Source organism: Mastomys coucha, unplaced genomic scaffold, assembly GCF_008632895.1.
Source record: "Mastomys coucha isolate ucsf_1 unplaced genomic scaffold, UCSF_Mcou_1 pScaffold22, whole genome shotgun sequence".
NCBI lineage: Eukaryota > Metazoa > Chordata > Mammalia > Rodentia > Muridae > Mastomys > Mastomys coucha.
The window spans coordinates 18,426,868-18,442,840 of NW_022196905.1; the positions used below are offsets into that span (position 1 = coordinate 18,426,868).

General features: G+C 44.0%; 1 protein-coding gene across 12 annotated transcripts in view; it reads left to right on the top strand.

Moving 5' to 3' along the window:
- The window catches only part of Cobl (cordon-bleu WH2 repeat protein), a 243,915-nt gene extending 230,945 nt beyond the window's left edge, over positions 1-12,970 (top strand). For all 12 annotated transcript variants that reach the window (XM_031338138.1, XM_031338142.1, XM_031338133.1 and 9 more), the window contains one exon: positions 11,571-12,970. In XM_031338138.1, coding sequence (XP_031193998.1) covers positions 11,571-11,588 — 18 coding nt within the window. In that variant the 3' untranslated portion in view covers positions 11,589-12,970. The remainder of the gene's footprint in view (positions 1-11,570) is intronic.
- Positions 12,971-15,973: the final 3,003 nt, after the last annotated feature.

A 15,973-nucleotide genomic window follows, 5' to 3' on the forward strand; every position in this document is an offset into this window, starting at 1 on the left:
AGGTACATGGGCCGAGTAAGTGACAGAGTGTATGTAGGCTCTGGTACACTCCACGGTTCCAAGCATCCCTGGGGGGCTCTATGGAGAGGGGAACAGTGACTTGAAGGCTATAAGCATACAGTTGCTCTCTATATAGCTCACTGACTGGTGTTTGGAGCTTTTCAAAATAGATGCTACTCTGTCCTACAGTGATGTAAAGAACCCGAGGCAAGAGAAACTAAAAGCCAAGGCTACGCAGCTAACAGGTGGTTACTTAAAAATCGAAAACTTGGGCTTGCTTTCTCTGAGAACTCTTTCTTTTGCTTTGCAGAAAGTTAAAAAGAAGCAAGACTGCAAAGCACCTGGAAGAAGAGACTAAGTGTTTAGGAAATTAAGGGGTAGAAATGAAGAACAGAGAATAAGAAGGTCTGAATAGACATGTCCAGTTGAAGGTTTAGAGGTGAGGAGGAAATTGGCCACTATGAACCCCAGGCATGCTCAAAGGGAAGGTTATCACAGTTACAGCGTTGTAGCGGGGTAGGAGACACAGCTGTCCTTTTCCCATGGCTATCTCCTTAAATGGGATCCATAGGACCAAGTTGTGATTATATTTCTTGGATTGACGTAACTCTTGGGTTGCTTGCATACTCTGGAAAGCATGAGTCCGCAAATGTTTAAGAATTTGTCTATCGTGTTCAGTTTCAAAGTGATTTGGGGCTGAGAGCCGGGTGCTGGGTAATGGGGGCAAGATGACACCAAACAGGCTCTTGTCACTGATCGGTTACAGATTGTGGCATAGGAAGCCAGGATGGGATAGCACAACTTCCTGAGCACCCTCCTTCCTGCCACAGCCTCTCTGAGGAGTGTGAACATCCTCATGGCCTGCACTGACCTCTCCTAGGTAGGGCTTGACCCCTAGGGGCAATTCCACACCTTTATGGCTGCTAGTTTACCTTCCCACTGCAACTGTCTATCGAGTACCAGATATGGGCCATGGGGTTGGGGGGAATGTTAACAGTCCAGTGATGGTTTCACAAAACCAGCCAGACAGCACTTTCCTGCTGTGTATAGACAACTGACTTTTCATAGCTCCGGGGTCAAAACATGTGGGCTTTTCCTCTATTGCTTTAGCTTCCTTTTCCCTGTTTGGTCCAACTGCCCTTGAGGAAAGTACAGTAGACCTGTGCCATTTGCAGTGTGGACTGAGCTGTCTACAGTTGGGAACTTGTGTTGCTTTTCACACCTTGAGTGTTCAGTGTAAGTTCCTGCTCACATGGGCTCTTGAATCTAGCTTTCCAGGTCTCTGTAGAAGGCTCCAGTGCATATCACACAGTGCTTATTGCCTCTGAGAAAGCCTTCTTCTCAGCTCAGATCCTAAGGTGAGAGGCTTCCCCAGGATTTAGAAATTTAAAAACAACAAAAGAACCTGACCATAGTAGGCAAAATGGGATGGTTGATCATGGGAAGATGCTGCTCATGATACAGAACACTCAGCTTGATGGAGAAAGAGTAATTATCTTAAAGATGACAGCATTGTTTTTCAAAATGATCTCTGTGACAGTTGCCTTTATGGTGTGAGTGGCCCAGGTCTTTGGCTGCTGATGGCTGCCAGTGCTCCCAGCTGCCTATTGGCTTCTGGTTCCATGTGAAAACACTTGTAGCTGTGGAAACCATGTGTCTTCCCAGGATGCTCCTCTTCTCACAGATAGGTTTCAGTGCTCACACCCACCTCCCTATGATCTTGTCCTCCTTTTCCCTCAATCCTTCATTCACAGCAAAGGTAAAAACAACCTTTCGTATCCAGCAGCCTTGGCTGATCTGCGTGAGATGAATTGTGTCAGAGGGCCTGGAATGCACACCTTGTTTCCTCGTACCTGTATGTTCATGCAAACATGTGCATAGCAGTGCTTCAGTCCCTAACCCATTAGTAAGACCTACCAGGATGCAGGCATTGGCAGAGCTGTTCAGAGCAGAAGGAGGAATGAAGCCCCATGGTGCCTACAGAAGTCCTGTGCCTCAGAGACACACACAAATCAGAGAAAGAACTATTCAGAACAACTGAAGGACATGGTTAGACTCCCCACTCCAACCCACACAGAGGGTATAACAGGATCATGCTCTATTTCCCAGGAGGAAGGCCTGTGGCTTCCATTTGATAAATAGTCAAGTGTAGCGCTGGTATTCTAAGTGACTTTTCCTGGCAAAATATTCCTAGGTCAGCACCTTTGCTATGTCCAGACATCTTATCAGCTCCTGGGTGCCTTGGCAAGTGCCCCATGAGCCACACTGAGCTCACACAGCACAGGTGCCTTTTTTCCCATTACAGGAATCACAGATGTAGAAGAAAGCATTTTATGCCCCTTGACCTCAACAGGAAGCCTGATTGGACAATCAGGAAGAACTGATTGGACATATGATGTTATCAGGAGGTCCCAAGCTAGGGAGGAGAACAACAAACCCCTTCCTTCTCAGCAGAAGAGAACTCCATGTCCCAGGGAGTAGGGAACAGAAACCCGTGTCAGCACAGACCTGGTTCTTGAATGACATTCATTCATACACCGGGCCCTGGTTGTTCATTGTGTAAGCCTACCTATGTGAAGTTAAATTAGAATGGCTTCAAGACAGGCAGTCAAGATTGTTTACTGACAGCTCTCCCACATTCCTTGTTGTCTCTGAAAATGGAGCTGGGGTAAAGTGTGTTGTAAAACCACTGGGTGCCTTTGGCCTTCACGTTTTCACTCTGAACTCTCTAATCGGCTCCTCCAGTACCCGGGCTGGCTCAGTTTTCCCATATAACCACCACCATGTAATTTTCCTTTCAGAATGCAAATCTCAGTTTTGAGTTCCCCAGAACTGTTGTAGGTGCTGTTGGATATGGGCCTCATTTTGCATAACATAGTCTTGCACAAGGCTCACCCATCATTGTACCATCAGCTTCTGGCATAGAGTGGGGCACTGGGTCAAGATCCGGAAGGAGAATTAAGACAGCATATCCCCATTTATGGCACTGTGCACATCCCAGCACTCCTGTACACCCTACTGTCCATGTGCTGAAAGCTCATGTCACAGAACCATTTGAAAATCCTGCCAGATATCCAATTCAGGTTACAAATGCACCTTTCTTTTCTTTTGGGGAAATAAAATGACCTTTGGGCATGTCCTCTCTTCCTCCCTGGCTTGTTTGTACCCTCACCTGTCACCTAGCTGCTGGCTCCCCTAGATTCCTCTATACCTAGAATCTTTCCACCCAACCTGAAAGAAAGGCCCCTGCTTCCTTGGGGATTGCTTCTTGCCAAGAAATCCTTCCCCAGCACCATGCCCCCACAGCAGTGGTCAATCACCTTTGTCCAGTCAGAGAATATTCTTCTTGGCCTGGAAGGAAGAAAAATAAAAGTTTAAATATTTTTGCAACTTTGTGTTCTCCAGTGACTCCCCAGAATACTTTTCTTTTTGTCTAAACAAATAATATAAACGTCTTTTAGACAGCATGCATCTTTTAGGAAGCCCCAGTGTGTGGCATCCACATCCACATCGATCTCTGCTTTGGGGCCTGCTCCTTGGATAGGCCCAGCCTCTCTCTCCTCCTCGCACATGCATGTTTCTCTGATGCTTGTCTGTTGGTCACAGAAGCACTCTCAGCAGTGTGCCTTAAGTCTGAGCTGACATCATTTGCTCTCAGTATAAGCTCAAGCTTCATTGACAGTTACCTGTCTCCTTCAGCTTGCTTCAGTGAAATTCTAGCTCGATCTTTCCCATGCTGTCCTTTTGCAGTTTCCTTGTTTATACCGAGTAAATGTATGAGCATTACTTTCTCCTTCAATTTTTTTCCCCTCACACACTAAACACTGTTCCTACCCAGATGGCATCATCATATTGTCCTTGCTGATGGTGGACAAGAATTCTAGGTCTCCTACACTGCCTGTAAGAGCAAAGGATGAACATCTGTCCTGCTTCTTCTCTCTCCCTTACCCTTCCTTCACCAACTGCCCCATTCCCACTTATCCTCATGTGCTCTCAGAGATTCGCCCAGGTAAGGTATCCCAATACCCCCAGAAAGAGTGATCCAGTGTCCTAGCATTAGCTGAGCTGGGTGTGCTCACTTGGCCTGTGGCTCCATGTCCCAAACCCTCATTACAGATCACTAAACCTGTCCCTAGTAAGTGATACAGTCTGCAGTGTGCTCCAGAAACCCGTATACCAAAAGAAAAGCCTAATGGGAGTGCTTGCCGTTGTTGGCCAGCTCCTTCTGCTTTCTGCCTGCTTGCTGTAAAAAGAATACATGTACCCTGCCACTCATGACCTGTCATACACTGCCTGCCTCCACAATATGCTTCCATAGACCCAAAACCTTGGGCTGACCCAGGTATGGGCTGAAACCTCCAAACCCAAGAGCCACAGCAACCCTTTCCTCTGTGTGGGGAAGCCCGTCAGAACAGGAGCACCACAGGGTCATGCAGTGAGTGTGTCCTGCCCAGCCTATTGTAAAATGACCCTGGGCGCCTGGTAGTTCTGTAACACAGACCTCACTCTCATTTTTCTAGTGGACGATACAGGGCTGAGAACTGTGCGAGCAACTCTCAGAGATTCACCCAGCCAGGGTATAAGTCCACAGTCCTCAGAGTGTGCTCTCGAGACTCACACATGCTGGTTTTCTGCGTGAGATTCATTTTATGAACTATCTCAAAGCTGGCTGAAGGGTTTCCTTGAAAGCCTGCCTCGACTTCACAATCATGTCTTGCTCTGACTTCTATTAAATACAGTTCAGCAAACTACATTTTTTGTCATTTTAGCGTGAAAGATTTTTTTAATCATTTTTCATAGAAAAGATGTCAAACATGTTGAAAAGTTGAAATAATTGTGAAGCAAATGCCCCTCTATCTAGCACCAAGAGTTTCTGATGAGGGTTTGCTACATTTGTTTTAAGCCATATCTCTCCATCTTCATGATCTACCATTCTGCCTTTCTGCACACACTTTTTCTTTTGTTGAAACAAGATCTCACTGTGTAGCCCAAGCTAGCGTTGAACTCAGCAGTCCTCCTGTCTCAGAATGCTGAGATTATAGGCATGTGACTCTCACACCTGGTCCAGGATTTCATTTGTGTACAATGCAAACATTAGCATTCATGACTCCAGCAGGACTTTATCTGCATGTTACGGGAGTTTACTTTTTACAGCTGTTTTTTCAGGTAAAATATACATAGAGCGTCTTGCACACATTTAAGGAGTTCAAGGGTCATTTTAATGGGACTCCATCCTACCCATCTTGAGACTTGTGTTTGAAAGAGTCACAAGAAAAATAAAGCTGAAACAGTATAAAACACCTACAGGTTTGTCAGTATATATGGATATGTGCCTATGTGATTTGTAGCTATTCATACTGACTGGTTGCCACAGTTTGTATACGCTGATTGGAGAGTAAAGAGACTGGTAAAGTAGGAAGGCTGCTCACCTGTAACAGTGGAGGTAGACTAGCAGAATTACACTATCCAGAAAGAATGTACAGGGCATTCCTTGTAAGAAGGCCATAGCTTTTAAAATATACTCAATGGGTCTGTCTCTGAGAGTGTCGTCAGTCCAGAGGGTAATTTCAGGGATTAGATTTGCCATCCTATCTTAGGCAGCCAAACATTTAGGCAAATGTGACTTCTAAGTAGCCATCAAGCCACAGGGATTACAGTCCCTGAGAGATACCATAGCAGATTGTGAGGCCTGCATCCAACATCTCCTAAACCAGCAGTATCTGACTGTGGCGTTGAAGGGATGCTGACATAGGCCCATTGTCCTAGTTAGAGTTACTATTGCTATGACGAAACACCATGAACCAAAAGCAGTGTGGGGAGGAAAGAGTTTATTTGGCTTACACTTTCCAATCGTAGTTCATCACTGAAGGAAGTCAGGACAGGAACTCACATAGGGCAGGAACCTGAAGGCAGGAGCTGATGCAGAGGCCATAGAAGGGTGCTGCTTACTGGCTTACTCATCCTGGCTTGCTCAGCCTGATTTATTATGGCACCACCTACAATGGGCAGGACACTAACCCATCAATTACTAATTAACAAAATGCTTTGCAGGCTTGCCTACAGTCATTGTGGAGGCATTTTTTCAGTCAAGGATCCTTCTCTCAGATAACTATAGCTTGAGTCAAGTTGGCATAAAACTATCCAGCACATCCATGTTTCTTCTTGATTGAGGAGCAGAGCATCAGTCCTATAATATCAAGGCATCTGCATACATAGTGAATGTTAAAGAAGAGATTATAACACAGAGCAATCCAGAGACCTGCAGAACCTACTGGAGTGTTTTAACAAAGCAGAGCTTGATCACACATACAAGTCAAGCTGCAAGAAGGACCATCAATGGAGAGTGGTAGAGGAGAATCTGGAGCTCTCATAGGCTGAGGAATAATGCCTTCAATCTTCCTAAGCTGGACTCAGAATGTCCTGTCTTTTGGACATGTTCTTCTCTCAGCAGTGGGTAACAATTTTCATGACCCTCTCTGCCCCAAAATCTTTCAAACAAGGATCAAATTGTCTCCAAATGACTACATCGCAGAACAAAGCTTAGCAATATATATATGAATGTAAAACTGTTTAGCAAATTTCAAGGCAAAATTTGGCAGTGTGTGGCATCCAGTCAAAAAAAACGATCAGGTAATAAAATGGTAGGCTAGCCTTAAATAGTCATTAATGACTGAACATGAGTGTACCCACCCCATAATGATCCCAGATATTAGATAATAGTTACTGTAGCTATCTAAAGACCACACATAGCAAGTACGTTCATGACTATAACAGGATTAAATTATAAATTAATAATAACATGGTCCCAGGAAAATCCCCAAATATTAAAATAACAGTTTTAAATAAAAAGGCAAAAATCAAAGGAGAGAAAGTAGTTTGAGGTGATTGTGAATTACTCTATGAAAGTGTGAAGTGCTGCTACAGTAGTGTTTTCAAGAGAAATTCATGGTGCTTTGTCATTCTATAACCCGATATTCTTCCCTAGAAAACTAGAAAAAAGTAGAGCAAAACTGAAGTCTGAAGTTAGCAGAAAAAAGTAAAGGTCATAGCAGGAATCAATAAAATAAAAGAGGAGACTGATTCTAAAAGTTAAACCCACAGCTCGTTCTGAAACAAAACCAATGAATCGGAAAGTCTGGCACAGAATATATCAAGAGAAAAAGATTTCCTTTTGTCAATTTTGGGAAAGAGGCAAAAAATATCACAGATTCTCCAGATATAATAAGAGACTTTCATATGAAAGGAATAATACAAGCAACTTCACGAATGGGTGTGAAGTTTGCAGTGAACAATGGGTGTGAACAATGCAGTGAGGGGAGGCTTTAGTAAGAAGATAGCCAGGAGAAGAGAGGCAGGACTGGGAGCAAGAGGGCATGCCAGAGGGGGCAGCCTTGAGGTAGCTGTCCGGGTTGAGGTACACTGGAGGAAGGAGTTTGTTTTTAACTAAATGTTTACTGTATTAACAACTGAAATATGACAGATACATTATCCCTGTCTCAGAGATAGCAATAGATAATAGAAATATATAGAAATATATATATACATATATATATATATATATATATATATATATATATAGAGAGAGAGAGAGAGAGAGAGAGAGAGAGAGAGATAGACAGACAGACAGACAGACAGACAGACATTGGGGTGTTTAAACATACCAATGTCAAACTATGAAGATACAAATGCAAAATTCTAGAAGAAATACATGACCTGAAAAAAACACGTCTGTAAAGAGACTGAATAATAAGTAAAAAAAGACTTCATGTACATGCTCATGTGCGCACACACACAATGCACCATGCACATATTCACTGCTTCCAGGCCTAGATAGCTTCACTAATGAGCTCTACAACTGTAACAAGACTTCTAAACAAAACCATCCCAAAAAACTAAAGAAGAGAGAGTAGGTCCCAATGTACCCTGTGAATCCAGTTATTGATTCCAAAACCAGATATGATAAGAAAGAGAACAACATGAGAATAATGGTGTTTGGTATGTCCTAGGACACAAGGAATATGTCCAAGGAACACAAGGTTAACATTTAAAATCTATTCCCATATGAACTACTACATATGAATTAATACCCTCCCAGCATCAAGAAGGCACAAAATGCCTGTTTTCTCTGTTTTTCTTCAACACTTACTAGAGCAAAAATGGAGGAGAGCAAGAAAATGGGTATACTTGTTTCCACATACATACTCACAGCAGTTTTATTTATAACTGCCTCAAAATTGCGAACAATCGCCCATCAGCAAAAGAATGAATAAACAAGTATGATGTGTTCATACAGTATTCACCAAAATAACAGCGATGCTGATACCTGCAGCAATACAAGATGAGTTCAAGATAATTATACTGAAAGAAAAATGGCCATAAAATTTAGTCATATTGTTGGATTGCTACAAAATTCTAGAAAATATAAACTTCTGTGTAGTTGTTAGATGATTGGTAACATTTGAGGACTGAAGGAAGTTGTAGGAAATCTTGTGAGAGGTGTTGTGATCTTGATTGTGGCCATGGTCCCAGAGTGACATGCATTATTAAAGCATAACTTAATTCCAGCATTAGGTGGGGCAGGAAGCCATTGAACTGTCCTTAAGTGAGAGTCCAGATGTATAATGAGTTCTAGGCTAGCCAAGTCTATATACTGAGACTCTGTCTCAAGTGCATCCATATGCTGCCTGCCTGTCTGTCTGTCTGTCTGTCTGTCTCTCTCTCTCTATATATATATATATATATATGTATATATATATATATTTCTATATATTTCTATATATTTCTATTATCTATTGCTATCTCTGAGACAGGGATAATGTATCTGTCATATTTCAGTTGTTAATACAGTAAACATTTAGTTAAAAACAAACTCCTTCCTCCCGTGTACCTCAACCCGGACAGCTACCTCAAGGCTGCCCCCTCTGGGATGCCCTCTTGCTCCCAGTCCTGCCTCTCTTCTCCTGGCTATCTTCTTACTAAAGCCTCCCCTCACTGCATTGTTCACTGCAAAGATGGTGGATTCTTTTCCCTCTGCAGGCTTTTCACCACAGGGGATTCGGAAAAACATTTTTTTAACTTCTCAGAAAAGTGTCTCCATGTGTTTCTCTCAAACCATACAACAGTTTTCCCAGCTTCTCAGTGTTCTAGATTCCACAGTGAAGATCTTCTGTTGGAATCCTAACTAGAGGATCATGGAGGGCAGAGTCTGGAGTTTGGAGCTTAGCACTATTGGAAAGTATGGGCTGTACTTCTCTGTAAGGCAGGCTCTCTTCCTGTCTGGCTGGGCTGTACTACTAGCTGCAGTAGGGTCCTTTAAGAGGTGCTAACACCCCCTTCCTTGCCTATCTTTCAACATGGCCCTAGAGCTGCCTCTTTAGCTTCTTCCTAACTCATTCCCTCTGCCAGCTTCTTCTGTGGCTCATATATTCAAGGAACACTGATGGTTATATCTCCTCCAGAACTTTCCAGTAAGTTCCTGCTATACTTCCCACCATTGCATCCAGCCCTCTCCAATTTTCTCTGAGGCACCATGTAGGCAGACTCCTTTTCTGAGTCAGATTGAGGCAGCGTTGACCACATCCCTGACCTTGCTTCACCTCATCCTCTCCCTGACCCCATGATATCACCTGATTGTGTTAGACACAGGTCTTGTCCTAGTGAATGGCCCTCGGACTTCTGTTTTCTTTTTGCTTTTTGCCTTACACAGTAGAATGTATCTTGGATTGTGGCTATAGCTTCCCCATTCGGATTTCTACCTCTTGTAGAAATTTCGTGTAGAATTTCTTCCCTTCTTAATCAGTGGCTACCGCAGACATGTTCCTCCTCATTTTCCTTGGCTCTGGTTTTTGGGGCCCTGCACAAGCAGATCTGCTGTAGATATCCTGCATATGCTTTTCCTTCTTCTGGGGATGGAGGAATGGAACTAGAGCAGGGACGTGGAGACTTGTAGATGTCAGGTCAACTGGAGAGCCCTTATGAAGGACTACAGTATGGCCACTGTACAACTTCACATTTGATAGCTGTGAGTAGGGCTTCCACTTATATCTCTTTATTCCCATGCTTCACCAATAAGAGATGCTAACCCCAGAATGTGAAGCACTAGAGGTCAGAGGGTGCCAAAAGAGCTGGGGAAGATGTCCCTGGGCCCACGTGAGGCCAAAAGGAATTGAGCCACATATGCAAGTGGTCAGAGGGTCTGTGCTCTGATTAGGTCTTACTGATGAGCATTTGATCCAAAGGTTCTTTGTAAGTCCCTTTGTATCACAGAACTCTGATTAAACATCACTGTACTAAAAGTATTTGCTCGACTCCAAAGTTAGACATCTATCTCATTTGTTGTGCCACTATCCCCATGGAGTCATTGTTCCCACATTTCCCATTGTAATGTCACAGGTGGAGGCAAAGGGCCACAGCATTCCCTTCATCCACACATGGCACAGGTGTTAGTGGAACTGTGAGGCTGCCAAAATCCTTCACAAAGTCCATGTCTGCTGTTGTGAGAAGAGGCAACAGGCACATGGCTTAATGAGCCATACACAGTGGCTTCTCTCCAACTAGGAGATCAGGGATTGACCATCGATGGCTAGAATCACAACAGAGAGAGTGCAGAATTGTTCTAGGTCTGGATTAGACACTAAGCCCTTGAGAGATGCTACACTCCCAAGGGACCTAGTCACATCCCAAAGCTGTCACCTGGTCATTCCACCACCTGGAACTGAGATGTTCAGCTTACAAATATGAGGAAATGTTCTTCCACGAATACCTTGCCCATTATTCTTGAATCATAGTGAGACTGTTGGGAAGATCCATTGAGAGAGCAGCTAGACTGGCCATACACTGGGTACTATCAACCCAATGGTGCATGTGTTAATTCTGAAGGAATTTGTGGCTTTTGAGTATTTGCTTTGGTTGATGAACTAAAAAGGTAACACACAATGGCAAATTCCCAGCCAGTCCTGTTCAGCCTGGGCTCTGGTTTGATACTCCAGGAGAGAAACAATGGTTATTTAACAGGACACCCATCTCCTTAACTCATTTCAGAGGCACTAGAGACAGACCCCCGGGTCTTGATTTCCTGTTGTTGGGTTATCAGGAGAGAACATCAGGATCTATGTGGTCTTTCCTGTCACATAGAAGAAGAACTTCACGCTCCTTCATCTACACCACAAACTCTGGTCATACACTTTTTATTTGTTGTTGTTGTTGTTGTTGTTTTGTTTTGTTTTGTTTTGTTTTTTCATACACTTTTTATATGTGGAGTGAGTGAGCCTACTAAGGTTCCTGCCTCCAGGACTGGTGAGGTGAACACAAAGGAGCACTGAGATGCTGTGTGTGTGGGGGGGGAACGGACAAATAAACATCCATAGATTCCATGTTGCTTGTTTTCTCACGAGTCATTGTAAGGTTTTAAGCACATTTGTACTTTGGAAAGGTCTTTGGGAGAGTAAGAAGCACAGCCGGTGGTCTAGATCTCAATTCTTCAGCATCTTTTACAAGGATGAGCATGCATAGCTCTCTTCTGTACACTTTGTTGCCCACAGAGACAGTAACTCTACCCGTCTTCATTGCAGGTTCCCTTGCTCGTGTGAGGTCCTACCACTGCAGAAACCACCTGTACAGCTCCAAGTATCATCACTTTAGAAATCCACATGACAGGAAATGAAACCTTCAAGAAGTGGCGGTACTTTCCCGTCTCCAGGCCAACTTGCCCGCGGTGGATTTTCAGTGTTCCTACATAATGGTCAAAGGGGAGATGCTGCTTTGCTGTGTGACTTGTGTGCCAAGGACATATGATCTGCCTCTGAATGCTCACAGTTGCCAATAAACTGCTCTTGTTGGCAGAGTAATGGGAATACACAGGCTGGAGCCCAACACTCACACTTGATTATAGCTATGGGCACAAGGAATTATGCCTTAAGTTGATTTTTGGATCTTTGAGACTTTGACCACATACACATGGTTAAAATCATTTATGATCTTTTGAATTCTAGGTGGACAAAACCATAAATCAACAGAAATAGTCAGGATCTATCACATGCTCCAGGATGCTGTTTCTGGAGTAAGAAGTGCAATGAAGGAAGGCTGCCGAGATGACTTTTGCAGGGTAGAAAAGCATCAGATTCATATTTGAATTCCTCACACAGTGAAGACTCACACCTCACAGATGATCCTGGACCGTGATCTGACCAACTAAGCTTTTAAAATTCCACTGTTGCTGCCCAGAGTAGCAGCCCTACTTGACTGTGTGAGCAAGACATTCCTGGCTCCTTAGAAGGTGATGGGAAGCAGAGATGAGAACACTGGAAGGGCTGTCTTTTTTTTTTTTTTTATAGATTGTGTCCCACTTGTATAGTACCCCTGTCCCTGCCCATCCCTGATGTCCCAGCAGGCTATGACATGCATCAGGTCACTGTAAAGGAGCTTTGCATGGAGCCTGAGACTTCACCAGTAGCTTTCTGAAATCCTGCAGAGGGCCAGAGAACAGGGTGTTGAGGACCTACATGTAGCAGAGGGCAGTCCACATCGTGCCACATATTCTGTGGCTTATATTTTATCCTGACACACTTTGGCATGGTCTAGCAGCTGCCCTGGTATTATATGACATTCTTATAGTACATTGTGGGTAGATACCATCTTTAAAGAATTTAAACTCAGCAGGAAGTTTTGTGTTTTTTAATGTGTCTCTAAAACCTTTTCTTATATGGAGAAAATCAAGACAGCAATAGAAGTCGAAATGAGTTCATGATATAAAATCTCTGCCTTACTGAAAAAAAAAAAAAAAACCATGAAATCCTTTTCCTATTTCTCCCTGTTTTAAATCTAGGCATCGGGTAGAGTGGGAACTTGGTACTGTGTGATTAACATTGCTAAACTTTCTCAGTGAGGCAAGAGCTACCAGCCAATTGCTCTTAGTCACAGCTGTCTGCTCTTTCTCTTAGTGCCACAAATAAATGCAAATCCAATGCTGTAACTGTCGTGTGGATTTCATGCTACAGTGTACATCCTGCCTACAAAATGGAGGGATTAATCTATTCTGCCAACAAATATTTTGGCTGCTGTGTTAATCAGTGTTCCATCACTGTGACCAAACACCTGAGGTAAACAGTTAAAAGGGGTTTATTTTGGCTCAGGATTTCAGAGATTCTGGCCCTGATGTGTCCCTGTGGCAACACAAGACATCATGACAGAAGCCTGTGCTGGAGGCCTCTGCTCACCTTATAACATGACACAAAAAAGACAGGAAAGGAGGTGGGACCTTGATAGCTCTTTCAGGTGTGTGATAACAGTTACCTAGCTTCCTTCCTCTATGCCTCAGTTCCTGAAGGTTCCCTCCCAATAGTGCCGCAGGCTAGAGATGCATAAGCCTTTGGAGGACTTTAAAAGTCAAAACTATCGATGAAGCTTTTTCTCCAGGCCTCTGCGTTTCAACAGATAAAATCATCATAGCCATAGAGTTTAGATGATATAAGAAACAGACGTTTGGCCGGGCGGTGGTGGCGCACGCCTTTAATCCCAGCACTTGGGAGGCAGAGGCAGGTGGATTTCTGAGTTCGAGGCCAGCCTGGTCTACAGGACTATACAGAGAAACCCTGTCTCGAAAAACCAAAAAAAAAAAATAAGAAAGAAAGAAACAGACGTTTAGCAAAATGCTAAGTATATATAGCACATGAAGTACAATAGTGAAAAATCAGGAAAAGGGTGAGAGAGTCAACTAGGGTGATGGAGAAAGGCCTTGGTTTGGGTGAATTACTTAAGGAAAAGATAGAGGCAAGGCAGAGAGACTGCAAATGCAGTGCCTCTAAGGGCACGTCCTAAGGGAGAGAGCAGAGATGGGCTCTTATAGAAGATGGGAGAATGAGTAGAATGTACCTCTCAGGCCTTTAGCTCCCTACACGTACAGTTCTCTACGAGCTTCCAACCAACCTTGAGAGGTCCTTGGAGAGCAAAAGGGCCTCCTCCTCTAGTTATTTTTGCTCATGGGGACTAATTTAATGCTATATATAAAACTTCAAATTTTGAGGTGTAGGATCTAGACTAATCAAAGCCTCCTGGTTCATGCTGTGGTCTCTGCTAGGTGTCGTCACAGTGACTTGTCTCATCTTCTTGGTAAACACACACATTAAAGCACCATCTTCCAGATGAGCAAACTGGAGGCTAAGCAGACTATCCAGGTCTGTCACATGGCTTACATTCTTTCAGCAACCCTCTGTGGCTCCTATCGCCCAGTACGTGAAGTTTGCATCTCCCTCAGCCCACCAGATGCCTAGTAGGCTGCATCTCTCCTGCCCTGCCCTAGTCTAAACAACCCCTCCACCATTGTTTCATTTGTCCATATCAACCACCCATGTCCTGAAGGTACCCTGGGAGGTAATTATATGCCTTGAATATGTCCCCTGCCTGTGATGCCTAGAGTCCTCCACTACCCTTCATCTGGAGACTCCAGCCTTCCCCGACTCTATGAGCACCTCACACTTCCTTGCTCCCAACCTCATCTAATCTCAGACTCTCTTAACTGTGCTTCACACACCCAGCTATTCATCTCTCAGCTTCCTGGCTGCAAAGATCAGCCTCGGGGCAAGTAGCAGCAAAGGTTGGGTTCACTCAGGGAAACCTCAACAGCCTTACCTTAGGCCATCATCCTGGCAGGAAGCCTGTAAAGACATCTATCCACACTCCCTTCCAGCCATATTGTGTAACACAGAGGCATAGAGAAAAGGTGAGAACTCTCAAACAGGAAGCAAATGGCTCAGCTCCAACCATTGCCCAGATGATTATGAAAAGCATTCCAGAATTATGACAGTGTAGCTTGTAAAATCCATAACCTCTATGACCAGATTCTAGCCCACAAAGTGTATAACTAAGATTCGGTGCAAACCTCGGTCTCCAAGGAAAGCACAGGCTAGTGGAGATGACCAGAGCTCAGGCTTCTCCACCTCTTGCCCAAGATTGGTATGTTTTGCTTCGTGCCTACGTGTAGCACATTATGGCCAGGAAGGAGCCTGTATGAAGTCCTTACAAGTACCCCTGCAGGGTTAGTAGCCAGAGAAAACACTGGCAACTCTTCCCTGATGGATCTAACTTTATAAACCTGCTGCTCAGTTCCCAAGAAGAAAATTGTTTGTGACTCTCTGAATTCAGAAGGTAGGCCCTTTACCCCTTGCCTAATCAATTCAGCTTTGAATGTTGCCTTCTAAGTGTTCGATCCCAGATGTTGTGCTATGAGCATCATCACTACTGTACAGGCAGTGCCCTTCTCTATTCCTCTGGGAAGCCCCTCAACTCCTCTGATCTGGAAAACTGCTGGCTTGTATGTTCTGCCAGCTTGCCTCACTTGACCATAACCCCACTCCATTGTGTGTGTCTGGGCCTTGTGCCTGCACCTCCTGAGTGGCTCACTTCAGAGATTTCCAAGTTAGAAAGACAAGGAAACATTTGCTAATTGCTGAATTCTTCTGTGATTTTCTCCTTCCACAGCTGTGGATATTTGACCCAATGCTTCTTCTCATGTCTCTCTTTACTGCCGCCAAACTACACCTTCCAACCCCTGTGCCTTTCTTACACCTCCAGACTTACATGCAGTCAGTATTCTGGACACTGAACTCAATGGGAGCTCCACAGTGCCTGCTGATGAGACCACCTCCAACAGGTGGTCACTGTGCTGTATGTTGTTCATCATCTTAACTTCTCGGACACATGTCTCTTGGTTTGGAATGTAAAATATTTAGACAAGAATGTGTCATGATCATTCCATCACAGAAGCAGAAAGAAATAAACAAGCCATTCCTTCACAGAAGCAGAAAGAAATAAACAAGCCAAACAAATAGCAGAGTCACCTCACAAGTTTGTAGGATCGATGGCTCCATTGTCCTGTTTTAGTCCCATGTATGTGGATCAGAAAGGGGACAAAGGTACATGGCTTCTGTCCCAGCCTATGCCTGGGAACAGCCACATCTCTCCATTCTGAGCAGAGGAT